This window comes from Danio aesculapii, chromosome 1 (genome assembly GCF_903798145.1).
Source record: "Danio aesculapii chromosome 1, fDanAes4.1, whole genome shotgun sequence".
Lineage (NCBI taxonomy): Eukaryota > Metazoa > Chordata > Actinopteri > Cypriniformes > Danionidae > Danio > Danio aesculapii.
This window is the reverse complement of record NC_079435.1, coordinates 28,143,789-28,171,729: the sequence shown is the minus strand read 5'-3', so window position 1 is coordinate 28,171,729 and position 27,941 is coordinate 28,143,789. Positions and strand designations below refer to the sequence as shown.

At 35.1% G+C, this 27,941-nt stretch overlaps 1 protein-coding gene across 1 annotated transcript in view; it reads left to right on the top strand.

Annotated features, from left to right (window-relative positions):
- Positions 1-27,941, top strand: part of nlgn4xa (neuroligin 4 X-linked a) — a 110,148-nt gene that overhangs the window by 65,992 nt on the left and 16,215 nt on the right. Inside the window, 3 exon segments of the mRNA XM_056458304.1 lie at positions 12,484-12,669; positions 24,397-25,094; positions 25,096-25,187. Of these exon segments, the coding sequence (XP_056314279.1) occupies positions 12,484-12,669; positions 24,397-25,094; positions 25,096-25,187 (976 nt within the window).

Here is a 27,941-nt window from a genome sequence, read left to right as displayed (position 1 = left end):
CCAGTAACTTGGAGACAAAAACAAAAATGCACTTGGGGATCTTTTTGCATGTTGACGATTTAATTTTTGTACTATTCTCTTCAAACAAGCTACTAGGACATGAACACTGGTGCATGAGCTTGAACAAGTCTGATGTAGTGATCGAATGAAAAAGATGAACTTATGTAGCTGTATAGAAGCTCTTCTAGAATTATAGGACATTAAGGCAAGCAATCAGTCAAATATGCAGAATCTGTGTACGTGGTTACATGAACTTATCTTTGCGCTCAACCAAAACACGTTACTTGAGAACAAGTAATAGATTTAAAAGACCAAAGTCGGGGAATATGTTGTTAGATATAGACAACAAGATAAATTAAATATCACGTTTAACAAATATAGTGAGAGTAGATCCAGTGGTAGATCATTGATGAACAGTCCGACGAGCACAGCTCTCATCTGTGTAGATATGCTGCAGCGCATGCCAGAGTGTGTGTGTGTGGTCATGTGATCTTTTCAGTGGTGTGGTTTTGACGCAGAGTTGTTCAGAAATGCTGGGTGAAACGCTAGTGTGGACGCGGATAATTTTCATTCTAAAATGATGTTTTAAATCTAAAACGTATTAGTGTAAATTGGGCCTTAAAGTTATTTATTATATAACACTAGAATCACCACCGTGTAAAATTTACCTGTGACTGTTTTTCAGATGTTTTAGTAGTCTCACAGTTATTAACTTTTGCTAAAACTGTGTTATTTACAACTCTCAATTGTTACGAATCGCTATACCTGGCAGTTGTAGTGCTAAATGGTGCAGTGCTGATGGTTCTGGATCTTTTTGGTTTCCAGAGTTTTAAAAACTATTACTTCTCCCAAAACACTTCTGCTGCAATAATTATCCCAGAGTAAATTTATATGAGCGGTGTATCATCTGAACTGGAGATTGAGGTCTAGTGTGAATGCAGTGATTGGAGTTGATGGGCTGAGGTTAATTTCCCATCAGCCTTAATGGAGGTCATTATAACCGGTACCCCATGCCTTAGAGATGCCATAGCAGACTTCATTACTGCTCCTCTGACGTCATTCTGAAACAAAGACATTGACCAATAATGTCTCAGATAAAAGTCTTAGCATTGTGTATGTGCAAGGCCTGACCTCATTTGAGCTAATCCAGAATGTTCCTCTCACATCTCCTTCCTGGAAAATTAACGTTTCATCTGGAGGCCAAAGGGATTATCTTCCTGACAGTGAGCACAATTAGACACTATTACCATCAGCCTGTCAGAATGCTGGCTTTACTTTGCTTTATTCTCTCTTTTTTCTCCTCTTCTTTGCATATTTTGATTAAAACACATTAGTTAATGACTGCTGAATAGACGTTTTGAAGATAAAAGGAGGATTTGCCATTGAAGACAAGTTTTGATTATTGGGACTGTAATTATACACTTTTAAAATTAGAGGGTGCCAACACAAAGAAATGAAATCAATATGCATTTTTTTTTACAGTTATTCTCTTTGATTTAACAAAGAGATGGCATTTTTATGACATTGCTATAAATAATAATAACTAAAATAGTTTAAATACATTTTTCAAATATTAAATGATACAATATTTGTGTTAAATTTTAGTAAATATGTAAAACAAAAATGTCTCTTTAATTTCTTTTTTAGCTACCAGTTGTTTTTAAATCCCGCTTCATTTCTCAAAGTCAATAAAAATCTAAAGAACAGAAGCAATAGCTGTGTGTTGATAATGTATTTGTGTACGGAAGTATATATTTAATAAAAGAGAAAAAGAAATTACATACATACCCGATGGGAAATTGCATTGTTTTGTTCTCAAGTGTGGCAGTCACATCATATAATGGAAACAAATGCAATCTAATACAATGGCATAAACAAATGTAAAACTTTTCATTCGGCCTAGAGATTACTGTACACTCTTATCTTGCGTGCTGCTCTCCTCCACCTCTGAGGTTTATCTGTATAGTTTATGGTCGCCTACATCATCCATCCTCTTACAGGCCAGCATGAAGCGTACATAAAAGATTATGTGGCTGTGTTACATTAAATTCCTGGGGTTTAGTTTTGGCTGATTGCTTGAGCCAAAGCTGCTGTTGTTTATTTTTCACACAATAGTTTAATCCTTTGTTAACTTTGGTGTATTAAAGGAATCGTTCACCCCTCCCAAAAAATGACAATTATTTGCCCCCAACCTGTAGCCTTATCATTTTCATTCTTTCACAAAACAATTCAAAATATACTAGTTTTTTTTTTTTCCTCTATGAAAGGAAAGCCAATAGTTACAAGTGACTGTTAAATGAATGGAGCTTTTGTTATGATAATTTATGTTGTTTCAGAGGAAAAAACAAGTTTGCAATACACAAGCAGTGGTTTAATGTTAGCAAACATTAGTCTACATTGTTGAGAGTGGCATTTAGGTGAATATGTAAATATGGACATTTTCCTATAAAATAAACATGCCATTATAGTAGTGATAACACAGCAGTGTTGAAAGCATCTTGTAATTGCACAGTGGTTATTTGTAAAAAAAAAACAAAAAACTTTGACAGTTCAGTCACGTTTATTTATAAAACACTATTACAGTGGATTGGAAATGTGTGTATTAAATATTGTCAGGCAAGCAGGGGAGCACAGGCAAACAGGAGAGTTTTTTGAAAGTTTGAAAGACAAAAGTTATGTTTTTTGCTATCAGACAGTTATGTTTTTGTTAGCAGAAAGTTGCTATGCAGCAGAGACATGCACATGCACATGAAAAAGTAGCATACGCCAAAATCCATGTTGTCCATATTTTGAGCATTATGGCCATTCAAGGTATAAATACTCAAAACTATTTTGCGTTTTTTAATTTTAACAATACAAAAATTTTAGAATGAAACTTATGAGACGAGTTATATGGGTTGTATTTTAAAGGTGCATTATGTATGAACTAGGTATTGCACTTCAAATTCAAAACATTTTTTCACCTTGCATGGTGTTAGGACATGGTGCTACAATGTTTGCTGCTCAGATAATGTTTGTGATTGTAATCTTTATTCATTCATTCAGTTTCTTTTTGGCTTAGTTCCTTTATTAATCTGGGTCCACCACAGCGGAATGAACTGCCAACTTATCCAGCATATGTTTTACACAGCAGATGCCCTTCCAGCTGCAACCATTCAAACACACCATTCACATTCATACACTACGGACAATTTAGCTTACCCAATTCACTTAAACGACATGTCTTTGGACTTGTGGGGGAAACCGGAGCAAACATTGGGAACACAGGGAGAACATGCAAACTCCACACAGAAACACCAACTGACCCAGCCGGGGCTCGAACCAGTAACCTTCTTGCTGGGAGGCGATTGTTCTACCCACTGCGCCGCCGTGCTGCCCTGTAATATTTATAGTATTTGCTAATTAAAAATCACATAATGTGGATTATACGGCAATAGATTAGTTTTAGTTTAGTTATAGTTTAATACTTTATTAATTTCCTTTGGGGCAATTCATTCCGACATGGTGGTGCTTCACATATAACAAGAATGACACATCAACACTTAATATCAAGTACAAAAAAAAAAAAAAAAAGTACATTTATAACGATTTGTGGAACATCTTATTGTCCTCAGAGGTTGACCAAGGGGCATCCACTCAAAATGTTTATTTAAGGGGTGTGTGCTGTCTCCTAGTATTTTATGTGCCATCCTCAACACCTGCTGTTCGTAATAGTATGCAAGACTTCGCAGGGAAATTCCCAAAATCTTTAAGCACAAATGAACGATGCCTTGAAGATGATTCTTGTTTTTCTCAGTTAAGAAAACCAGCAAATAAAGGAAAAGGTGTTTTGATCAAATTTCAACCTGTTGTCAATAATTGTTCCTAAGTACCTATATTCCTCCACAACCTCGACCTGTGTGTCATTGATTAGCATCTTTTGTAAAGCAGGTGTTTTTTGCCAAAGTTAATGAGCATTTCTTTGGTTTTTGACACATTCAGGTCTAGTTTCATTTTACTACACCATGAGAGAGATGGTTGCATATATTGATGCAGCCTTCAAGACTGAAATGAAGCATGGGTCATTTTATACCAAGGTAACCTGGAGTGATGAAATATAATTGGGTGAACTGTTGGGGCAGTTTATGGAGACAAAAAAACAAAACAAAAAAAAAAAAACAAAGACCAACATTTCGGCTTGGAATGCACATTTTCAAAAGAGAATAACTTACTTTAGCATTGTTTTTCAGATAAACATGTATGCTCACTTAGCATATTTCTTAAATATATGCAAGCACATAATGGTGTTTTTAATGCTTTAGAAGAGTCAAAAACTTACAGATGCACCTTTATCAAAGACATTGTTACACAATTTAAAAACTCAGAATGAAAAACAAGTCAAAATAACTACCTTAGTAGTGTTAACATTTTCTGTATTAAACATGGAAAAAAGGTGTCATTGACTTTAACTGAAGTTACACTTCCACTAGCAATTTGTTCTAGAATGTAAATTTATTTGAATTTACTGACTCTGTATCACATGACATGAGTAAAAATCTGTCATATTTACTCACAACAGTTGGTTGATCCATCAGTTGGTCAGTTAGCCAAGAAGTCAATCAATCAAGAAATGTACAAATACTACATACAATTAAAGTTAATGGAAATGGTAAATGCTAACAAACAGTGTTAAAAATATCATATTTTGAGTTCCGCAAAATATATACGTATAGATTTGTAGCGACATAAGAATGAGCAAATTATTCAGTTTTCTTTGAACTTTCCCTTCAACTTTTGCTGTCTATTTAATAAATTTGTTCTCCTTCCTGGGAGACGTCTAAGACATTTATTATTATGATAATCATTTTTAACCGCTGTTATCAAGTAAACTACCCTGTCATGTTTTTAAGGTCTTTGTTTACTTTACTGCTCCCCCTGAAGTCATAACTGTCATTTCAGGCTGCTTTGGGGATTGTTGCTGGTATATAATTGAGCTGCTCTCACCGCTGTGGAGACATCAGTGCAAGCGCCCTTTCCTTCCATACATCCTGCTGAGGTGTGTTAGGGATACAGTTGGAAGTGTTTTAGCGACAGCATCAAGCTGTGAGCCTGGCAAGATCTTTTTGTCACTGTCGCTCAGCGTTCTGATCTCTCCATAGTATTTGGTGGGGTGACCTACATTTCTACGTGCAGCTCTCGCTCGCTTCACTATTTAATACAGCAACGGATTAGCGAGGGTCTTACTTTGAACAACATACCGGGAACTGCATCAATCCTTGTTGAATGTTTCGGAGTGTCTATCCCAACACTAATACAAAACGGTCCGGAACATGTGGCCAAGTATTAATGTAATACTTTGCTCTGTAAAGGGAAAGAGAAAGTAATATGTCACTTTAAGCTTCAGAAGAATCAGGAGCAGGTGTGCGGATTTAATACATACTATATTAATATATAAATATTCCTTCGGGTTTATCTAATACAAAAGCAGGATTGTACAGTAATGCCACAGAAGAGCAATTTTGGGTTTTCATAAAGAAGGTTATTCTTCAGGAAAGAGCTATCAAAATAACCCCTTTTCCCAACAATAAAAAGCTACGTTATTGGAAGTTTTAGTGTCAAAAATGAATATTTATTCATGATGACGGAAAAAAAAAAGTGCCCAAACTTGGTCCTGGAGAGTTTAGCTCCAAACCCAATTAGACACACCTAAACCAGCTAATCAAGCTCTAGCAAGCATATCAAAAAATTCCTGGCAGGTGTATTGAAGTAAGTTCGAGCTAAACTCTGCAGGACACCGGCCCTCCCAGGACTGGGTTTGGGCACCCCTGATATACACACATTATCCCCTTTGAGATCTATGTAATGTTCATTATTTCTGGCCCATTTTAGGAGGTCAAATAAAGTGCAGCATTTACATGGCAGCTGAAAGTCCCATTGCTGTTGTCAGCATTGTTATTGTAAAAGCCAATAAGTTAAGGTAACTCAAACCATTTGAGGAAACCGATTGCAACAAACCATTTTTAAAATTAATTCTAATAATGAGTACTTTGAACTCAATCAGTTTAAGTAAACAAAGCAATCTGATCACAGTAAAACCCAATACATGAAGAGAACTCAAACCGACTTCGTACTGTAAAATCCAGTAAGTTAAGGCAACTCATATGCTTAAGGAAACCGATTGCTACAAACCATTAAAAACAAAATAATAATCTATATGAGTACTGTGAACTTACTCCATTTAAGTTGGAATAATTTGGAATTTAATAAACTAATTACCTTTAACACTGAGTTCAAAACTCTTTTCAAATGAGTAGAAATAACTTTCAATACATTTTGAGTTAACTAAACTCACTTCATTTGATAAAGATGACTGTAGGGTTTTACTGTGTAGCTTTCACATTGAATCCCCTGGATCTTATAATTATATATATATATATATATATATATATATATATATATATATATATATATATATATATATATATATATATATACTCAAACAGCTGCACATATAACGTTGTATATAGTAATAAACACGTACATACACTTGTCAATCTGTATATTTGCACTCACTACTTCTATTTTTTTAAAAATATATTTATTATCTGTTTTTTGTCCTGTCTCTGTTATACTGTTGCACTGTAGAAGCTCTGTCACGAAAACAAATTCCTCATATGTGTGAACATACCTGGCAATAAAGCTCTTTCTGATTTCTGGTTCTGATATATATGTATAGTCTGTTGGGGAAACCTAGTGCGTGTTTAATCACTTTAGGATAATATTGATTGTTTACATATTCATTAAATTACATAATAGTTGATTTTTGGGGGGGGTTTATATCTATTGGTTTTCTAATTTTAAACATAATAGGTGTGTTTATGAATATAAATTAATTATTGAAAGCAGTTGTTTTGAGTTAGAATGCCAAATGTTCTCTTCCTATTACATTGAAGGGTTCTTGCATATTCAAATAAAATTTTTAGAAAAAAATCAAAAACCTGGAGAAAATAAATACAAAACATGTTTATATAGGTGCCTATTAACAAGGCTACATGCATGAAACCATTAAAAAAATCCTATATATAAATTTAATAAAAAAAAAATACTATGCATTAAAATCCCTTTTTATATCATTTAAAGCAGACCCAAACATGTCTTAAAATTAACCTAAGAATAAATTTGAATAATGTTGTTGTGTTTTTTTTGGTGTTGTTGTTATTCTTGTTAAACCTATTTTTGCAAGGATTTTTCTATGCACATACAAATTAGTAGTTTTTTTTATTTTCTTGTATTAAGCTGGTTTTCATTTTCTTAAATTTGATTTTGCAAAGCTTAGTTCATGCCTTTAGGACACTGAGCTTTCAAATATTCACAGAATATGCAGTTTTAGGTATATTTTTCTTCATCGATTCTGTAGAGCGCTTCAATTTTACATTAATTGTCAGACATAGAGGGCTACACGGTGGTGTAGTGGGTCGCACAGTCGCCTCACAGCAAGAAAGTTGCTGGTCCAAGCCCCAGCAGGATCAGTTGACGTTTCTGTGTGGAGTTTGCATGTTCTCCCCGTATTCACGTGGGTTTTCTCCGGGTGCTCCAGTTTCCCTCACAGTCTAAAGACATGCGGTACAGGTGTATGAGTGTGACGGACAGTGAATTGGTTTTTCCCAGTACTGGGTTGCAGCTGGAAGGGCATTCGTGTGTAAAACATATGCTGGATAAGTTGGTGGTTCATTCCACTGTGACGACCCTTGATGAATAAATGGACTAAGCCGAAGTGCAACAGTCCATTTTGTTGGCACTCCACGTCTGAATAAGCGCTGCACTATACTGTAGGTGTATTGATGATTATATTGTGGATATTTCACAATATCTTCCAGCACTTTCTAGCAGGCCATTTTTGTGAAGACTTACAGTAAGATGAATTCTCAGAATTCCTTTGATTTCTTTGGGTCATGTTAACACTCAGTATGTGACCATAGCCTAGGGTTATCCAGTTGAGTTACGGCACAGATAGTGTTTGGGGCTTTGTAATCCCACTCCCACAGCAAGCCATTTCTGTGTAGGCATGACCAACTGGATCTGTCCCTCTATCAAATAGCCACAGTGGATAGTCCTTCTTCCCCTGCTTCTCATCCTATTTGTCCAGAGCTGTCTGGGTCCAGCCCCTAAGCGGGGCTATGAGGAAAATGTCTTTGCCAGAGACCATGATTCGAAATCCAAGACCGGGCAAAGGAACAGAACTGAAACCCCTGAGGCTTTTCTGGGTCTTGCTAATGGACTTAAGACAGTCAGCTAATTTGTCAACCTGTTTGTGATTTTGTACACATTGACAAGCTTGTTACAAGAGGTTGGCACGCATAACCTAAGCCGATCTGAGCAATTGGGGTTTATTTAAAAGTCTTTGAGGAATAATCTGTTGCTTCATGTTGTCACTTGATATAGTGTCTCTTCAAATAAGAAGTGATTTTGTCAAACAAAGCCTCAAGGCAAATCACCATTTAATAAAAAGGGACTGCTTTTTGTTAACACTGTGAAAGTAATACTTTATTTTGATGTCCCCCTTTAGACATTCTGCTTACTTTTCAAGTACGCATTAGCTAGCTGGCTGCTTGCAGCATTTGGTAGACTGTCTTGCTTAATGTATGATAACACTTTATTTTAATGTTCCCCCAACCAATATTATTCTGAATATCCAACATTTTCCAAATTCTGGGAGTAGTAACCAACTAGTTAAGAACAAAAAAAAAAAAAAATAAATAAGAGTAAAACTCTAACAACAAAAACATTTAACAGGTTATGAATAAACCCAAACGCTTGGTTATTTCTTTAGCAATGTGACAGATGTATAAGACATAACTGTTTCACCCATCTTTATTATGTACTGTAACATATGTTGCCACAAATGCTCATTAACTGGTATCTGCAATTTGATAGAAAACAAATATTGCATTTAGCTGCTTTAGGCATCTTTTTAGTAAATGCTGCTACTAAGGATTTTGCATTTTAAAGAATAAGTGTGAAAACAAACCTGGAAAGAGATGTGAGGATTTTGTGTGTGGAAAAACAGCAGATTCTTAGTAAATAATAAATTATTCATGCTCAGTATCTTTTAATTAACAGTCATACATACACAAGGTATGACTGTATCTCATGGTTTATGGCTGTTTTCAGATTATTTGTGCCATCAAATTGCATCATGAGACATTGATTTGGGTTTTTCTTTTGAAAACTGTTATTGTTTGTTGCAATGTATTGCATCAGAAATGATAGATTACTACACACATTCTCACAACAAAATGCAGATTTTGTACTGTAGTTTACCAATCCAAAAAATGCAAAGTTTCAGAATGGCTGTCTTTGTTTTGGTTATTTTAACTCACCCAATGTGAGTTTAGCCAACTATATTCCAGCAGGACGGGTTGCCTTGGTAGAAAATCGCATATTTCCAAGGCTTTTAAAGTATGTGTCCGTGACTGAAATGTGACCTCCGGTGGACAGTAGCACAATCCGAAATGAGACCTGATTCAGAGTTCCACATGAGGTTATTAATTAGCAAATAATATAAATATTATGAGCATAAACATTAGGTGAGCAGGTTACATTGTAACCCCGTGTTCTAACAACACACTAAGTAATGAGAGTTGACTGTTTGCACCAGTTGAAACACGACTGAAATTTAAATACAGCCATTCAGAAGCACAGAAGATGTACTCGATCATGAAGTGGTAAGGTTTATACTCTAATTATTAAAACTCTTTAACATAATTAAAATAGATGTTGAATAACTGATGTGTTGGTTTGCATTAGTTTACTGTTCTAAAGTTCAAATTCGAACAGTTTTTTTTATTTTCAAGATCTGAGGTGAACTATCTGCTGCTGCTTTCAGTAATATGGCAATACATGTCATGTAAAATGGGATTCAAACTCACATTATTAGCATTTAACATTGAATAAAGCACATGGTGTGTACCTGAGGTAATCATGTCGTCAAGTTTTCTGTTGTTCAGCTGCAAGAAATAGAAACCGGTTCTAATATATCAATTCAAGGTGTTGTTTAGAACAAAGGCTGCATTTACACTGCAGATATTGATGGGAAATTCCAATTTTGTGACTGTATCTGATTTTTTTGATGACCGGCTTACATCATCTTTTAAAAGTGACTCGCATCCTGCATTTACACTGCACATGGCAAAGGTGAAATGACCTGGAAAAAAAGAGCAGGCGCTGACTGACAGCTGATGATAAATGAGCACCCTTTTCTTCGTCCATTCCTGTATTTAATCTGTTTGCAGGTTTTTTTTTTATTCTTTTCGACAAGTTGTTTTACTATAGTTTACGACAGAAAAGTTCTCATTTACCCATCTTGTTTTATTCTGGGCCTTTTAAAACCAATAGGCATCTTAATGTAATGTCCATGGTGTGATTTATGCAAGTGATGTATGCAACAGTTTTATATTAGTTTATATTAGTTACGTGGTGAATATTGCACATTCTCTCTCTCTCTCTCTCTCTCTCTCTCTCTCTCTCTCTCTCTCTCTCTCTCTCTCTCTCTCTCTCTCTCTCTCTCTCGTTAACATGCTTAAATACGTGTGCTATATGACAATATGAAAGCTTTTTTAGTCCATGTGTATGAGATTTCAGGTTTGTGACTCTGCTGAAGTCTGTTCTGAAATGAAAGCATCAGACTTGACGTCATTTGCTATGGTTTTTAATGATGCGCTCCCATTGACAGGTCAAAATCTGATCTACCTGCTTACACTGCAGACACAAGGGCACAGATCCAATATAAATATCGAATACATTTCCACATATAAACAAGGCCTGAATCTGAATTGAGTAAATCGGAATCGATGTGATTTTTTTCTGCTTACTAGTACATGGGCCATATCTGATCTGTGCCACATGAGAGAAAAGAATCGGCGTTGAGTCATTTGAACCATGCAGTGTAAATGCAGCCAAAAACCTTAAACTCCTTTTAGTATGGAAAATATTCCTTCTATCGTGTGCCGTTGCTTTTATATAAAACACGATTTCAATCAGCATTGTTGATCCTCAATCTGGCAACCTGTGCTTGCAACACCTAGTTCAACCGCTGAGTGAGGTTGCATACTGCACCTTTAAACATCAAAAGGTGCCAAAGCAGCGATCAAGATCACAAACGTCTGAATAAATGAAAAACTGGAAAACACCCCCTGAAGCACAAACTGTAAACTGATATATATTTTACAGTGGGGGTATTTTGTAAAATAACTTGGCACAGCAGAACCATAAATGAAGAGTATATGTTGACTAGTTTCTATTGTTACAACAAAATAAAAATGAAAAGTACATAATCATATGTAATATAATGCAGCTGTCTGAAAGGAGTTTATACCACAGATGTTATTGTTTTATCTTGTCATATTAAAATACCATGTGCTATGGTTTTAATCTGATAAGATGAAGGTAGATTTACAGCTATTTTAAACTGAATGAAAATGATGAATACAATGGTTTGTAAAGCATGCATATGACATGTTTCAGTCTAAGTAGAACTTATCATGCCCCGTCATTTCAAATGCATTGTTAGGAAAGGGGGAAAAGTAACTTTGCAAGTACATCAATTTACTCTACTAACCCCTTGCCTAAAATGCTAGGTTGTTTTGGTTGTGTAAAACTTTGGTTTTGTAAACATTTAACACAGTGGTTAGATTTGTTCATAATCGGAGTTGAATCAGCCCAACATTTTAAATGCAGTTGCATAGTTACCTTCTTATAGTCAACATCATCTCTAAAGTGGATCATCAAATGAAGTGTAACCTTATTTTGATTAGAAAGTAGCTTTTATCCACACCGAGACCCACAGATGCTGTCAAGCCATCATTTTCGTGTCATTTGAGTGACTTATCATTAACCTACTGGAAATATGGGCACCTTCACATTCAACTTTTAGTGAGTAGCTAAATTGCATCAATTAACATGGAAGTAACCTAAGCCTTTTTTCCATAAAGACGGTTGAATAACCCTATTAGAGTCTAAAATGCAACCTTGAATATCCTCTGTGCTTGAACAGCATGTCTCTTGCACCCAAAGTGATGCCTTTTTGATTTTTCTTCACAATGATGACTTTAGTGAAAGGGTAGTGGGATAGAGCGGGTCCAGAGGTAAATAATGAGAGAGTTTGAGGGCAGCCATTAGTGCCCTTAGTATGAAGTAACCGTGGCATGCTATTAAGGGCCTCTTTTTAGAATTCTGTGCTCAGCCTATTAAGATGTCAAGTGTGTTGATTCTTTTGTGTTCATGTGTTTGTGAGTGGGAGGGAAGGTGTGTCAAGCAAAAGACAATTAGAGTGAAAACAAGTTTTAATCAAATGGCTCACAGATGTCTGAAAATTAAAAGGATTATAAAAAAGCAAGGGAGTTTGAACAATGAATGCAAATAAGCTTTTAATTGCTTAAAAGTAACCATTTGAAAAGCTTTTTTCTGTCTTGTAAAATAGCATATTTTGTGTGTTTATGTCACCAGGGTTCCTGAGTACAGGTGACCAGGCAGCCAAAGGGAATTATGGGCTGTTGGACCAGATCCAAGCACTGCGGTGGATCAAAGAGAATATCCAGGCTTTCAAAGGCGACCCGAAAAGGGTGACTATATTTGGATCAGGAGCTGGGGCGTCCTGTGTTAGCTTGCTGACCCTATCGCACTATTCAGAAGGTAAAAAGCATTTCATAATAGACCGATAACTTAGACATATTACAGTGTTATCAAACCATTTTGTGGGAGCTCATTTCTGATGGAAAATAAGTCAAATTGGTAATGGTGAAATATCACGAGAAAATAAGTCACATTGTGACATACATGACGTTGCAAGTGTGAAAGTGGTATTGTGACATTTGCCATTTGTACGGTGGCTGTGAGAGCTTAACATGCTGCAACTTAAGAAAGCACGTGCAATTACAAAAATAGTTAGCAAATTGAGAAAAGATTTTCATCAGTTTGACAGCACATGTGCTGCAAATCCTCACAATGAAAACACATTTTTAAAAAACGCACTGCATTGTCTTACAACACAACGGAAATGTTTCAAGGAGACTCTAAAACGTGATGACCCAGCTATTTAGGTTATGGTTATTTAGGCTAATAAATACTAAAGACACAGAAATCAAGATATTAAAATAAACAACAAAAAAAAAAAACAGAAACCTTTCAAAGATCACCTACAACTTCACTGAGCAATAGGCTGTTTCTCAATTCCAAGAACACATAGAATGGACTTGCGTTCTCGTGAAGACTGTTCCTGCCAAGTTAACTCAGAAGAGCGAACTCGGAGGCTGTGTGAACGGAGAACATGTCCTCTGAGAAATGAGATGCTGCGTTATTCCTGATGGTCACATGACCATATGACGTTCACGCATTTTTAACTGAAAATGATTTAAACATTATATATATATATATATATATATATATATATATATATATATATATATATATATATATATATATATATATATATATATAATGATTTATTGTTGTTGTTTTTTTCCCTTTTCTATATATCACATGCACAAAAACCTTACACATATACTTTGCACAATACAAATAAAACAAATATTAATACGAATTTCAGCAAATAAACACCCTAAATAAATAATTTCTCTGAACTTTAATATTAAACAGAATGCTACACTTGCCACCTCCCTTATTCAGCCAACTTCTGGGACTTCTTGAAAGAGTTTTGCGCTCAAGTCTGCATTCACAAGTTACACAAGAACACAAGGACACAAGAACGCTGAAGAACACATATTGAAAAGCAGCTATAGTCACGACACAGCAGCATCCATTACATTTTTGGGTCTCCTTGAAACTTTTCCATTGTGTTCTATTCTTTTTGTGTTGTAAGAAAATGCAGCGTGCTTTCGTAAATTGTTTGCGTTGTGAGAAAATGCAGTGCGTTTCATTCATTTGTTTGCATTTTTATTTAATGTGCAGCCAAATGGATGAAGATTTTATTCTTAATTTGCTGCGTTTTTTTGTAATTGCATGTGTTTTCTTAAATTGCAGCATGTTAAGCTCTCTTGGCCACCTTACATTTGCCTAGCTAGTCAATGTAGTCAGAACCTTGCTATGCAATGTTGTATTTCAGAGTATTATATGGTATATATATATATATATATATATATATATATATATATATATATATAAATTTATTTCCGCTCTGGCGACCCCTGATTAATAAAGAGGATAAACCGAAAAAAAATGAACAAATTAATATATATTCATTCATTCATTCATTCATTCATTCATTCATTCATTATCTTTTCGGCTCAGTCCCTGCTAGTCCTTTTTTTAGTCCCTTATTTTCCTGTAGTCTTTTGTTTAAACAAGATTTATATAAAAAGGAGTTGGTAATGTTGTGATGTGATTTCCGTGTAGCACATAATATTCTGCTATGCCTAGATAAATATAGTTTTCTATTATATGTGGTATATATGTGTATACTGTATTACAGTGGTAATATAGCTAAAGGGATCAGTCACGCCACAAAAAATCTGTATGACAAAACAGCAAGTTTTTTTATATATATTTATTTTTTTGTTTTTCCTGTATTTATTCATTTTATTAATCTGGGGTAGCCACAGTGGAATGAACCGCCAACTTATCCAGCACGTTTTTACGCATCAAATGCCCTTCCAGCCGCAACCCGCAAACACTCCCATTCACACACATATACCATGGACAATTTAGCCTACCCTATTCACCTGTCCTGCATGTCTTTGGACTTGTGGGGGAAACCGGAGCACCCGGAGGAAACCCACATGAACATGGGGAAAACATGCAAAATCTACACAGAAATGACCTTCTTGCTGTGAGGCGACCGTGCTACCTACTGCGCCACAGTGACGCCCTATATTATATTATATTATATTATATTATATTATATTATATTATATTATATTATATTATATTATATTATATTATATTATATTATATTATATTATATTATATTATATTATATTATATTAAAGGTGCCATAGAAATCACTGATATCTACATAGATGGTTTGTGGCTTAGGCATGTGTAATCGTTTTCCAGAAAACAGTTTTGCATGTCTATTTAACACACATTTGGCCCTGTAATGATACACTCTGTTTTTACCGTATATGGAAAGGTCATGGATATTAATGAGCTCTGCTTTGATGCTCTTGTGACTCATGTCAGTTGCTGATTTTCACACAGCGTGATGTACACTAAAATACACACATGCAACATAACCCTACACACAATACACGCCGAGTAGATGCCTTGTCAAAGGACAACCATTTCAAATGAAGTGTTTGAGAAAGTCACTAGAAGCGGGTGACCTCTGTAAGCAACCTAGTTTGCTAATGAGTCATGTGTTGTGGATAAAATGTACTGATATATATAGAGTTTTATTTTGTGGGTTTAAGATCAGTATATGAAAACATGGCCAAGAATCAGGGGCGTCGCTAGACCCAATTCACTGGGGCACGTGCCCCAGTAAAAATCTCCAGTGCCCCAGTAAATGCATTGAGATATGATTTACTTAATATGCAAGTGTTTTTATTAAGAGTGGTAAGTCCGAAATAAAGACGGTTATTCTCTATGTGCAACCGAACCAACGCTGGTGAAAGCAATGTAATCAAAAAGCAAACTGACGCATCTCCGCGTGTGCGCAGAGAACCCGCGCGCCTCTGGCACACGCTGCTCTTGCAGGCGCTGCTCTTCTGCCGGTGCGAGGCCCGGTAGTTTACATGCGTGCCAAAAAAGCAGGCTACCTGCTTGTTACGTGACGCTTATGCGTTGTAAAACCGGCATAACAGCCTTTTTTGTCTTGCAAATCGACAAACTAAAGTTTAAACAAAATAATGGTGATTTTACTAAGCATGCCTCCTTATAGATTTTTTTGTATGAAGCAAAAAGGAGGGATGATGAGTCAGGGTGGTAAGACTTCATAAACCTAATAATTAGCTGCCATGTGTCAAGTCTAAAACAGATAATCCTATAACACATCTTTTTTTTTTGTATTTTATTGAATTATCTATATAATTTCATTCAAATGAAATTAAATTAATAATGATGCAAAAGTAATTTCATAAATGATCTTAGCACATCACTCCAGTTGTCTTAACATTGTTTTCCAGTTACATTTATGATTATTTAGAATAATAATTGTACAATAATAAGAATACTTTTATTTATAATAAATATAATATATTTATTATATATAATTATCTTTTTTGGGGTGGGGGGGGGGGGGGGTGGGGGGGTGGGGGGGGGGAGGTACGTGCCCCAGTAGAGCTTTATGTCTAGCAACGCCCCTGCCAGGAATCATTATTAATTTACAGATTGTTATACTATTATCACCCTGTCAGAATGATGACCAAAATTAAGTTTTATGAAGTTATATGCCCGATAAATCACAGTTAGAGCTGAATGATGACACAATGCATAAATGTGCATGAAACACTTATTCAGCATTTTAGATGTGTTTGTTGCCGCATTACATGTACACAGCAAATTTCACAATATGCATGCTGAACTAACAAAAGATAGAGTTAAACAGACCGTATGTCTTTTCAGGGGTGCGCTATAATCAATATTTCCTGTATTTAGCATTTTGACAGCAGTGGTGAGATGAGATGCTATGCTCTAAACGTGTTGCATAACCCAAATCTCACCTGTTTTCAAAATAAAAGTTTCATATAGAGGACTGCACGGTGGTGCAGTGCGTAGCACATTCACCTCACAGCAAGAAGGTTAATGGTTCGAGCCTCAGCTGGGTCAGTTGGCATTTCTATGTGGAGTTTGTGGAATTTTCTCTGGGTGCTTCGGTTTCCCCCACAAGTCCAAAGATATGTGGTATAGATGAACTGGGTAAGCTAAATTGTCCGTAGTGTATGAGTGTGAATGAGTGTCTATGGATGTTTTCCAGTGATGGGTTGCAGCTGGAAGGGCATCTGCTACATAAAACATATGCTGGATAAGTTGGCGGTTCATTTCGATGTGGCAACCCCAGATTGATAAAGGGACTAAGCTGAAAAGAACATTAATGAATGAATGAAGTTTCACATAAAAAGGAAATATAATAAGCTGTTATAAACTTAGAACATAAGGAAACATTTTCATCATTAATATAACACAAGGAAACATTGTGGCTAATCAAATGCCTCTGGGAGCTTGCATATTAATTATCTCCAGTTGGTGTCTGTTTTATATTCTGATTTGCATATTTTTTTCCTGTAGTCTTTTGTTTAAACAAGATTTATATAAGAAGGAGTAGGTAATGTTGTGATGTGATTTCCGTGTAACACATATTATTCTGCTATGCCTAGATAAATATAGTTTTCTATTATATAGTAAATATGTGTGTAAAGTATTACAGTGGTAATATAGCTAAAGGGATCAGTCACGCCACAAAAAAAGACTATGACGAAACAGCAAGTTTTTTATTTATTTGTTTCTTTTTTCCTGTATTTATTCATTTATTTCCTATTAACACTGGCATATTTTAGCTAAGACTTTCTCAATTCAAAACAGCTCCATCTTGTCTGAGCACTGTCAATGTCCTCTTTGCTCTGCAATTTATTGTTCTCATTGTGAGAAAATGGACCTGCATTCATTCTCTTTTTTTCCCACACTCAGCTTTGACTTTATTTGTACTCTGAAGCACTGTTTTCAGGAAGGCTACATTACAGTACCACACTACTGCACCTCATTACTCAAACAGTGTTATTGCAGACCCCAAAAAACAGCCAAATAAGAACTAAAGACTATTCAACACCATAAATGTTTGTTAACAATTGTGTATTATTGATAATACTGACTAATCAGTTCTGCCTAGCTGAGACATTAGGCTGTTTTACAAATCACTAAGCATTTGTTTTCGAACCTGGTGCATTTTCTCTGCTAATTATATTAATTTAGGCAACAGCATCTTCAATTTGACAACACTAATAACACCAAGACAAAGGTTGTTTGTCACTTAACTAAAATATAACCCATAGGAGCATTTACTAAACTGGTGCCCCTGCCAAGAGAAAGACGTAATGTATTTCAACTGCATAAAAAAACAGATTTGTGTATTAATAGGTAAATTAGGTTATAGTAGATCCAGAATGATGAGTTCAGTGAACCTTATAAACACACGCAATGCTAAAATGTGTACCTGAAATCGATTGTAATAGGAAATTATGTAATAGCAGGCATGGCTTCACATTTAACAAGTCAAACATTAAACTGATACATTGAACTGATACTGTTCTACTGAACTGGTTAAAACCCTGCTGCCCAAATTAGCCTTAATTGATGTCCAAACAAGTAGTTATTAAATGCATTTAATTAATAAGTATATAAAGAAATCTGCAAGGCACTGAGTTCTTGTCCTGCTCTGATACAATCCTTCACATATACAGTTAAAGTCAGAATTATTAGCCCCCCTGAATTATACCGCCCTGTTTATTTTTCCCCAATTTCTGTTGATTGGAGAGAGGATTTTTTTTCAACACATTCCTAAAGATAAAAGCTTTGATAACTCATTTCTTTTGATAACTCATTTATTTTTGCCATGATGACAGTAAATAATATTTGACTAGATATTTTTCAAGATACTTCTATATAGCTTAAAGTCGCATTTAAAGGTTAACTAGCCAGATTAGGGTAATTAGACAAGTTATTGTATAATGATGTTTGTTCTGTAGACTATTGATTTAAAATATATAGCTTAAAGGGGCTAATAATATTGACCTTAAAATGTTTTTTTAATTATTATTATTTTTTTTATTAAAAACTGCTTTTATTCTAGTCAAAATAAAACAAATAAGACTTTCTCCAGAGGAAAAAAAAATATTATCAGACATACTGTGAAAATTTCCTTGCTCTGTTAAACAGCATTTGGGAAATATATATAAAAAAAACACAGCAAAAACATAAAAAATAAAGGTGGGCTAATAATTCTGACTTCTACTGTATATAATACGAAAGACTCGTTTACTCAAATGTTACCTTGTGAAAAGAAATGAGCGAACTAACCAACCAACCAATCAACCAACCATCAAAAAACAACACTTTAACCATTTTATCTCTGAAATTTATGTATGTATTTATTATAAAAAATGGGGTGCATGAAGTAACTAACAATAAAACAGTGACTAACACTAAAAAACACTTGAAAAACAATTAAATGAAATAAAAACACTTCAACCATACAAATTAAGAATTAATCCTATTTAATTGTAATGCTAAATATCAACTTATACAACATTAAGAAAGAAGGATAATTATGGTAAAAAAAAATTATTGATGCTTCAAATGAACACATTAACTAAGTAATTTTAGCTAATGGGACTTTATTCTAAATCTGTTTTCTTGCTGCATATTTCTTTGAGCTGGATTTCAGCTTCCATAGATTACATATAATTTACATTTACAAATACATAATTCCATTTTTTCTCTGTGCTGAGACACTGAGGGGTCTTTAAGAACCAAAAGTCCTTGGTCCCGCAGTGTGCCTGACTGCCTGTAATTTTCATTGCAACAACAGACCCTACAAGGCATTCATCTAGAACTCAATTGTCCCACTATAAAAATAGATTTTACATTCAAGCTCCAGCCTGGCTAGATAGAAGACAAAATCTAGTAATGGATCAAATGACCTCTGGCTACAGTTACTCTAACTCTAACACAACCCCAAATAAGGAAGTGCCACATTTGATCAAAATAACAGGACAAGATGTACAGTTCCCTAAAAGGTCGGTGGTGATTTATGAATGAATTACATAATGCAAACTGTAAAATAGGCAGAAAAGCATTTAAATGGACCCTTTTTCTCCCTGCTGTTTATTCGAGCCCTTTGGATTCAGAAATATCTCAGTCACTCGAAAACGTGTAATGGTCTGCCATTAGAAAATGCCCTGAGCTTTTTTGTATAATGCATTTCTTTTTGGCCATATGTAGCACATGTGTATGTGAAACAGTGAACTGCATTTTTGAGGCTCTGGGATGTTATTTAATATATGAAGTCATGATCCAAACTCACACGAAGACCTTTTTTTTTTTGTAATTTTTTAACTTAATCCCCAATAGGACAAAAACACTAATATTTTGGCTCAAAGTAATAATTCAGTAAATTAAACAATACAATCTCATGCCCTATATACTATATACTTAATTCCTGATATTTAAAACAGGTCATTTTAAAATTAAATAAGTCTGTTTGCACACAATAAGTGAATATACATAATTTTATGTTTGCAGTGAATTAATCAGACAAGTAAACAGAATATCACATTGCTTTTTGCTCTTATCTAGAGAAAGCTTCATTATAAAAAAGCTAGCATTTACTGTTTTTATTTTCATCATACACTCTCAGAAATAAAGGTACACGAGCTGTCACTGGGGTGGTACCTTTTGAAAAGGTACAAATTTGTACCTAAAAGGTCCATATTAATACCTCAAGGGTACATATTAGTATCTAAAAAGTACAAAAGTGTTCCTCTCAAAATTTTAAGGTACTAATATATACTTTTGAGGTACCAATATAAACCATTCAAGTACAAATGTGCACCTTTTCAAAAGGTACCACCCCAGTGACAGCTTGTGTACCTTTATTTCCGAGAGTGTATTGTTCAGATCCCACATGCACAGCTCAGTATGTCTGCCAAACCCATCATACACCTGGACTTTTTACACATTTTGGACTTTCTTTAACATTGTTTCAAACATGTTAAGAGCAATCAGTTTTTACTGTGTGTGATGGGTCTGCTACTTTCTGGGGAATCATTTATATTTATTTATGTATTATTATTTATTATACCGTATAGATATTATTTATGTTCAATACATTAAAAGCCCTTGTCTACAGTGCCTTCTTCCCTACATATTTAAATTTTCCCCAATATTTAGATATTTTAAACTTGAATGAAAGGCTATTTTTCACTCCATGTCAGTGCGTCAGAAGCCTTATTCAGACTAGTGAGATCCGTGCCCTGAGGTATTGCTATTTTCTAGGATACAATCTGTGTCAACGTGTTATGGTCACGCCTGACTGAGCTGACAAAGGTGCAGCATCAAGGCATATGCATATTAGCTGGCGTCTATGTCAGGCACTAGCTTATATTACTTACCCATATAACAATATGCAGGGACAAAAAGACCTCAAAGCATTCTTATTATACAAAGTCCAACTGAAATCTTCAATGGGACATTGGCCATTTTTTTACAGTCAGAAATACAATTGTCAGTTCTGTATTTGAGTTACAAGTTACAATTACATTCACACATTTCAGCTATATGAAGAGGTGACAACTGCACTGTAAAATGTGTCAACTGAACTATCCTGGACAACTAGTCAACAAAGTGTGAGAGACTTGGGGTCTCATTTCTAAAGCCTTCCTAAAAGTGAACACATGCCAGAATAAATGTACATTTATTTATAAATGATTATGGCTCATATGATGTTTAAAACTGTTTCAATTAAGTTAAAATGTAAGTTAATATTTCAGTGCTCACTCTCCTGTCAAGATACAACCTTTGCTTTGGAAGTGGCATACTCATTTCCCATGCCCATTTTGTACATATGCCACATTTATAAATGAGACCCTTTTGCCGTTGAATTGTTCTGCACTATCTGTACTCTTTGATAAAGCTTTGATACAGCTCATTGTACCAAAAATAATGTATTTCCACCTATTTTGTTAGCAGCATTGGCTCCTTGAGTTGTTTTTATTTATTATTTCATTAATTCATTAATTTTCTTTTCGGGCTTAACCACTTAGTCCGTTAATTAGGGGTTGTCACAGCAGAATGAACCGCCAACTTATCCAGCATATGTTTTACGCAGCGGATGCCCTTCCAGCCACAACCAAACACTGGGAAACACCCATACACACCCATTTCAGACACATACACTAGAGCCAATTTAGCTTATTCAATTCACCTATAGTGCATGTCTTTGGACTGTGGGGGAAACTGGAGCACCCGGTGGAAACCCACACGAACCTGAGGAGAACCTTGCTGTGAGGCGATCGTGCTACTCACTGCACCACCATGATGCCTTATTATTTCCATAGGAAAAAAATAAAATAAAATAAAATGTAGTCTGCTTCTAATGAAAAACAAACTTTGATTCAAAGCAAAGATGCAAAGATATTCATGAAAACTGGACAATGACAATTCCTTTTTTTTTTTCCTCCATTGAAATTCCATCCGACCAAAAAAAAAAGATAGGGAAAAAAATTAAAGGTGTCAATGGGGTGAAATCTATTCAAAAAGTAATAATATATACACGTGCACCTGCTGACTCTGCCCCAGTGAAATGTTATGTACTTTTTTTTCTAAGATGAGTGTAAGATGAAGGGCTTATTTTTTGGTTTTACTCACATGTCCTGGTGTAAAGCAGAGTGGTGATGACAGACAGGGGAGTGGAGTAAATGATAATGAGAGTGCATGTAGGACACACCTTTTCAAACCCTGTGGAGGAATGAATTAAGGAGGAGTGATGACAGTGAAGGACTAGAGAAAACCAGGCCTTGAGATTTATGCTGCTGTTTTGTTTTATTATGTTTTCATGATATTGAATGTTGCTTGTTTAGGTCGTCTGCTGCATTTCAAATTATGGGTTGCACTTTAATTCAAAAGAACTTAAACAAAACATTTCAGATAACAAGGTTGAACTACAAATAACCTGTATACATAGTGAAAATTGAGTGAGAGGTACATTTGACTTTGCGTTTATTTTTTCATCAAGAAAATTACACTACTCTTGGTATTTTTATGGAACATTAGTTTACTAGTAATAACATTAGTTATTATTATTATTATTATTATTATTATTATTATTATTATTATTATTATTATTATTATTATTATTATTATTATTATTGTTAAGTATATTTGAAGAGATGCAAAAACCTCTAGGTGTCATCTGTAACTTTCTTCTACAATGAGCATTTTTCTAAGCCTCTAATGTTTATGTTCAGTTATTTCATCTTGAAAGTGATGAAAATAACTTATTATTCTCCATAAAAGTGAAATTTCTAAACCAAGACACTGAAGCCTGAGAAAAATTATAAATTATCTTTGTGCTTATTAAGTACACTGTAAAATTAAGAATATTCATAACATTGCTGCAGAAATACTTGTTTTAGGGGTTATTCAGGGTTAACTGAGAGTAATTTGTTAATTCTAAATAATTATTATCATGCGATGGTTGAACTTAGAGGAAAATAAGGAATCTAATTGTGATCATCTATTAGTGTTTTCTTAAACACTTCACTGGTTGATTGTGTACAGTTTAACAGGAGTTACTCATACAAATCATGCAAAGCATCACAGAGCATAGGAGAAAAAAGGTGTAGCTCCTCACTGGGACTTGAGATCAGTATGTTGCATAGTTATCTATCATTAGCATTCACTCTGCCAGCCTCACTCTGCTTCCTAGATTCTCGGCCCCACCATGATTCACATTATACATACAAATATGGATCAGTGCACTTTAATTAAGCACATCAAATATTGTTAACAGAAGGTCTACATACTTGATTGATGGGGAAGAACAAACTACTGGTTCTTGAGTGTCAAGCCTTATTTATTTATTTATTTATTTATTTATTTATTTGTTTGTTTGTTTATTGATTTATTTGTGACATTTCACATACTTGATAAACTGCCTGTAAGGAGACACTTGCTCCTTTACGTATGGGATAGAGATCATCATTTCTAATTTGATGTAACCTTTTTTGTTTGCTTGTTTTATTGCTGCACTACAAAAAAGTAAACAGAAACTAAATGTTTTAATTAAATTTAAAATGTTTAAAAAAAATGTAAATAACGTCACTCAAATCAAGCAAATCAAGGCAAAACAGTGTAACTCCATTCTGTCAAAATGATGCCTTATTAGTTTATATAAAGAATATAGTTAATATATCATGTTTTCTAGTTATTTAGAAATATTATTAAATAAATTGGGAAGTTAATCAAATGATGGCTGCTATAGTTACCTTTGGCCAGCAGCCCTCAATCAAGTATGGTTTTTGGCCCCTCATAAGAAAAAGTTTGGGCAGCATTGGTTTTGATACAAAAACCTTTAATTGTCATCTGAAATGTTCTTCTAAAATAAAAAAAAAAATAAATAAAAAAAAAAAATATATATATATATATATATATATATATATATATATATATAATGTGTTTATGTTCAGTTATTTCACTTTATACTTTTAAGACAATGAAAAGCACATATTTATCACCATAAAAAGGGAAATTACTGATCACACAGATATTTAAGAAGATAGTACATATGACACTTAGAGGCTTTTGCATCTGAGCTCTGTAAATGCTATTTATGTATTTATTTTATTTTATGTTTGTTTGTCTGAAATAACCCTTTAATATTAATTGATTATTTCAATGTTTTATCTTCAGATTTGTTTCAGAAAGCCATCATCCAGAGTGGGACTGCTCTGTCTAGCTGGGCCGTCAACTACCAACCTGCCAAATACACCCGGATACTAGCTGAAAAAGTGGGCTGTAATATGCTAGATAGCATAGACCTGGTGGAATGTCTACAGAACAAGAACTACAAGGAGCTGATTGAACAGTACATCACACAAGCCAAGTACCACATTGCGTTCGGTCCAGTAATTGATGGTGACGTCATCCCTGATGATCCCCAAATTCTGATGGAGCAAGGGGAGTTCCTCAACTATGACATCATGCTGGGTGTTAACCAGGGTGAGGGTTTTAAGTTTGTGGATGGCATCGTGGACAGTGAGGATGGTGTGTCTGCAAATGACTTTGACTTCGCTGTGTCTGATTTTGTGGACCACCTTTATGGTTATCCAGAGGGCAAGGACACGCTTCGAGAAACCATCAAGTTCATGTATACTGACTGGGCTGACAAGGAGAACCCGGAGACGAGGCGAAAGACTCTAGTTGCACTTTTCACTGATCACCAATGGGTGGCACCAGCAGTTGCTACAGCAGACCTTCATGCTCAATATGGATCTCCAACATATTTTTATGCTTTTTACCATCATTGTCAGAGCGAAATGAAACCTAGCTGGTCGGATTCAGCACACGGAGACGAGGTGCCTTATGTGTTTGGAATTCCCATGATTGGCCCCTACTGATCTCTTTAATTGTAATTTCTCCAAGAATGATGTCATGCTTTCAGCGGTGGTGATGACGTACTGGACAAATTTCGCTAAAACTGGGTAAGAGCATTTTATGTGTACTATAAATTAAAATTAAATACTGGATAATTAATCTAAGGCATAATCAGTTATATATAAGTCTGTTTTAATTTCTTCAGAAATGCATAACATATGAAATACCTACATACAGTTATTTGAATGTAGCTTGTGGAACATTTTTTATACATATAAGTTGTGTTATGTACTTGTGATAAACCAACATTATACAAATATGATTCAACATATTTTTTACTTTTTGAATTACATTAAAAAGACCCTATTATGCATAAAAAGGGTCATATTTTGGTTTTGGGGGTCTCCAACAACAGTCTGATATGAACAGTCTAAAAACACTTTTATTGTCTTATAATATGCATTAATTTTATCTAATTATCCCAACGACTCTCATATGATTAGTTCAGCAATTCATTTGTTCCCAAACCCCTCCTTAGTGTGATGCTAATCTGGACTGATTGGTCTGATTGCTGATTGGTCTGATGACCCAGTCATTGCGATTGGTCAACTGTGTTCAGCGTGAGACAGAGAGAAATGCCCACCATGGCTTATTAACAATTTTGAAGTGCAGAGTGTATGTGTGGGCCCAATGCAGGAGTGGATTAAAGCAATGCTGTTTAACACCGGCATGTTGCTCTATTGCCAACTATAACACACATTCAGTATTAATCCACACAGTGGCAAAAGCTGAAGTATTTTGAAACTTTACTGTGTAGGAACAGCAGATGGTGGCCATAACAATGACAAATAGCAGTGGATCGCAAGCTCACAAAGTTCCTGTCAAGCTCTGACAAAATCCCATACATCAGTAGTCTTTTCTGATTTTTCGTTTAACTAACGGCTGACGAATCCCCCATTGTAAGTGTGTAGATTGCTGAAACACTCAACAGAAAAATGACAGGAACACAGTACAAGGCTGGGCTATAATGCTGAGGTATTTTTGCAAAAATAAACTTCAACCACTGACTCTTCAGCCTCAGGTTTGGGTAGGGAAAATAACACCAACTTTCCCTCACACTTCAGAGCACAGCTTTTCCACGACATGATTTAACTGGGATCTGCTACAGTGTTTGTCTTCCTCTTTTTCTTTCTACAGTGTTTGTGGGCAGGGGCGGGGGTTTCAATTTTCCCGGGTCTGCGTGTGCAACAAATGGGCAGGGCTTGAGTTCTGTAGTCCTCAGTTACACACTGCATGGAAGGTCATTTTCAAAAACCTATATTAGGGGTTCTTTAACACTGATCAAGATTCATCGTGATGTTTTGTAAACAAATTTCGGGAGGAGCACGCGCAGAAGTCTCAGTATCAAATACATCATTGACAATTATTCTATTATCCAATCAGTTCTTGACCAAACCCCTATATATACGTTCTGGGGCCGGGCTAGATACTTCGCTCGAATCCCAACTCCTCTCTGTTTCCTGATAAGGAGAATAACTCGAGTTGGGGTGTCTCCCCGAGCTCAGAGCCCTCTCCTCGGACAGCACGCCAAATACGCTTTATTCTGAATCGATTGCAAGTATGAACTCGTGAAATTAAGAATGTTTTAAAATCACATTGTTTGTGGTTGAGATTTTTTTTTTCTTCACCATTCTTCACCATGTGTCACACAAATTCACACAAACCATGTCATTTTTGATTGACATATTATGCTGCAGTCACAATAGAGTTTGAGCATGAAAAATACTGTTGTGCAGTGCTGTGAAAATGGGTGGGATTAAACAAGATGGTAACACAAAAAAAGCAAAAGCAAGCGATTGGTCCATACTTCAATTTCTGTACAGAGAGGTCGTGTTTTGATATTCGATTGGTCTCATGCAGTCATGCCATAAGATTTTGCAGGTCACAGTTCACCAAGCTTAAACTTTGCAATGCAGCGAACTGCGAAACTTGTCACACAAATTTGCGTTTCTGGTCTGTCGCATTCAATTGCGTATGAATGGAAGTCTATGGGGCTAAAAGTGCAGTGTGACCCCAGCTTTGAACTGAACTCAAACAGCTTTAATTAGAATTAAGCATGTAATTTATGTCCACTCAGATTTCTTCAAATTAGGTTTCTGACTGTATAAAGAATGGTTGTTGTTAACTACTTCAGACCACACAATGTGGAACATCACTTTCTATTTAGGGAACTCGTCCTAAATGAGTCATAGTTAAACAACCTTCAATGGCCTTTGCTGTCTCCTCACATATAGAGATTTGAAGACTCTATCACACTATCACTCAGATCTTACACTTAATGGTATCCAGTGGTAGACAAAGTACACAATAAAGCAGTTAAGTAAAAGAACAGATGCCCTGCTAACATATAATGCAGAGAAAAAAAAGTCCTCCTTTTCAATTTTACTTCAGTCAGAGTCAAACATACTTAATTTGCTCGTACCTTGATTGATTAAACCTGATTAAAGCCTGTTTGATAAAGTGAGATAATGGTTGCAAGAACTAATTTGTTCAACTTTAAAGAAGATTTTCTCTCTTTCTTCTTTTTTTGAGCTTCCAGATTCCAGATATTTAAACAGTTGCATTTCTTCCAAATATTGTACTACTCTAACAAATAATACATCAGTAGAATCTCTATCTATTTAGCTATCAGTTAGTGTATAACTCTCAATGTCCAAAACTGACCCCTTTGAATGGCTATGTGGTTCAAAATGACAAATGCAATGAAGGGTATCACTTTATTTTAATGGTCCCTTTAACACATTTTGTTGAATTTAAGTTACATTGCATCTACATGCCAACTAATTCTTGATAGATTTTAA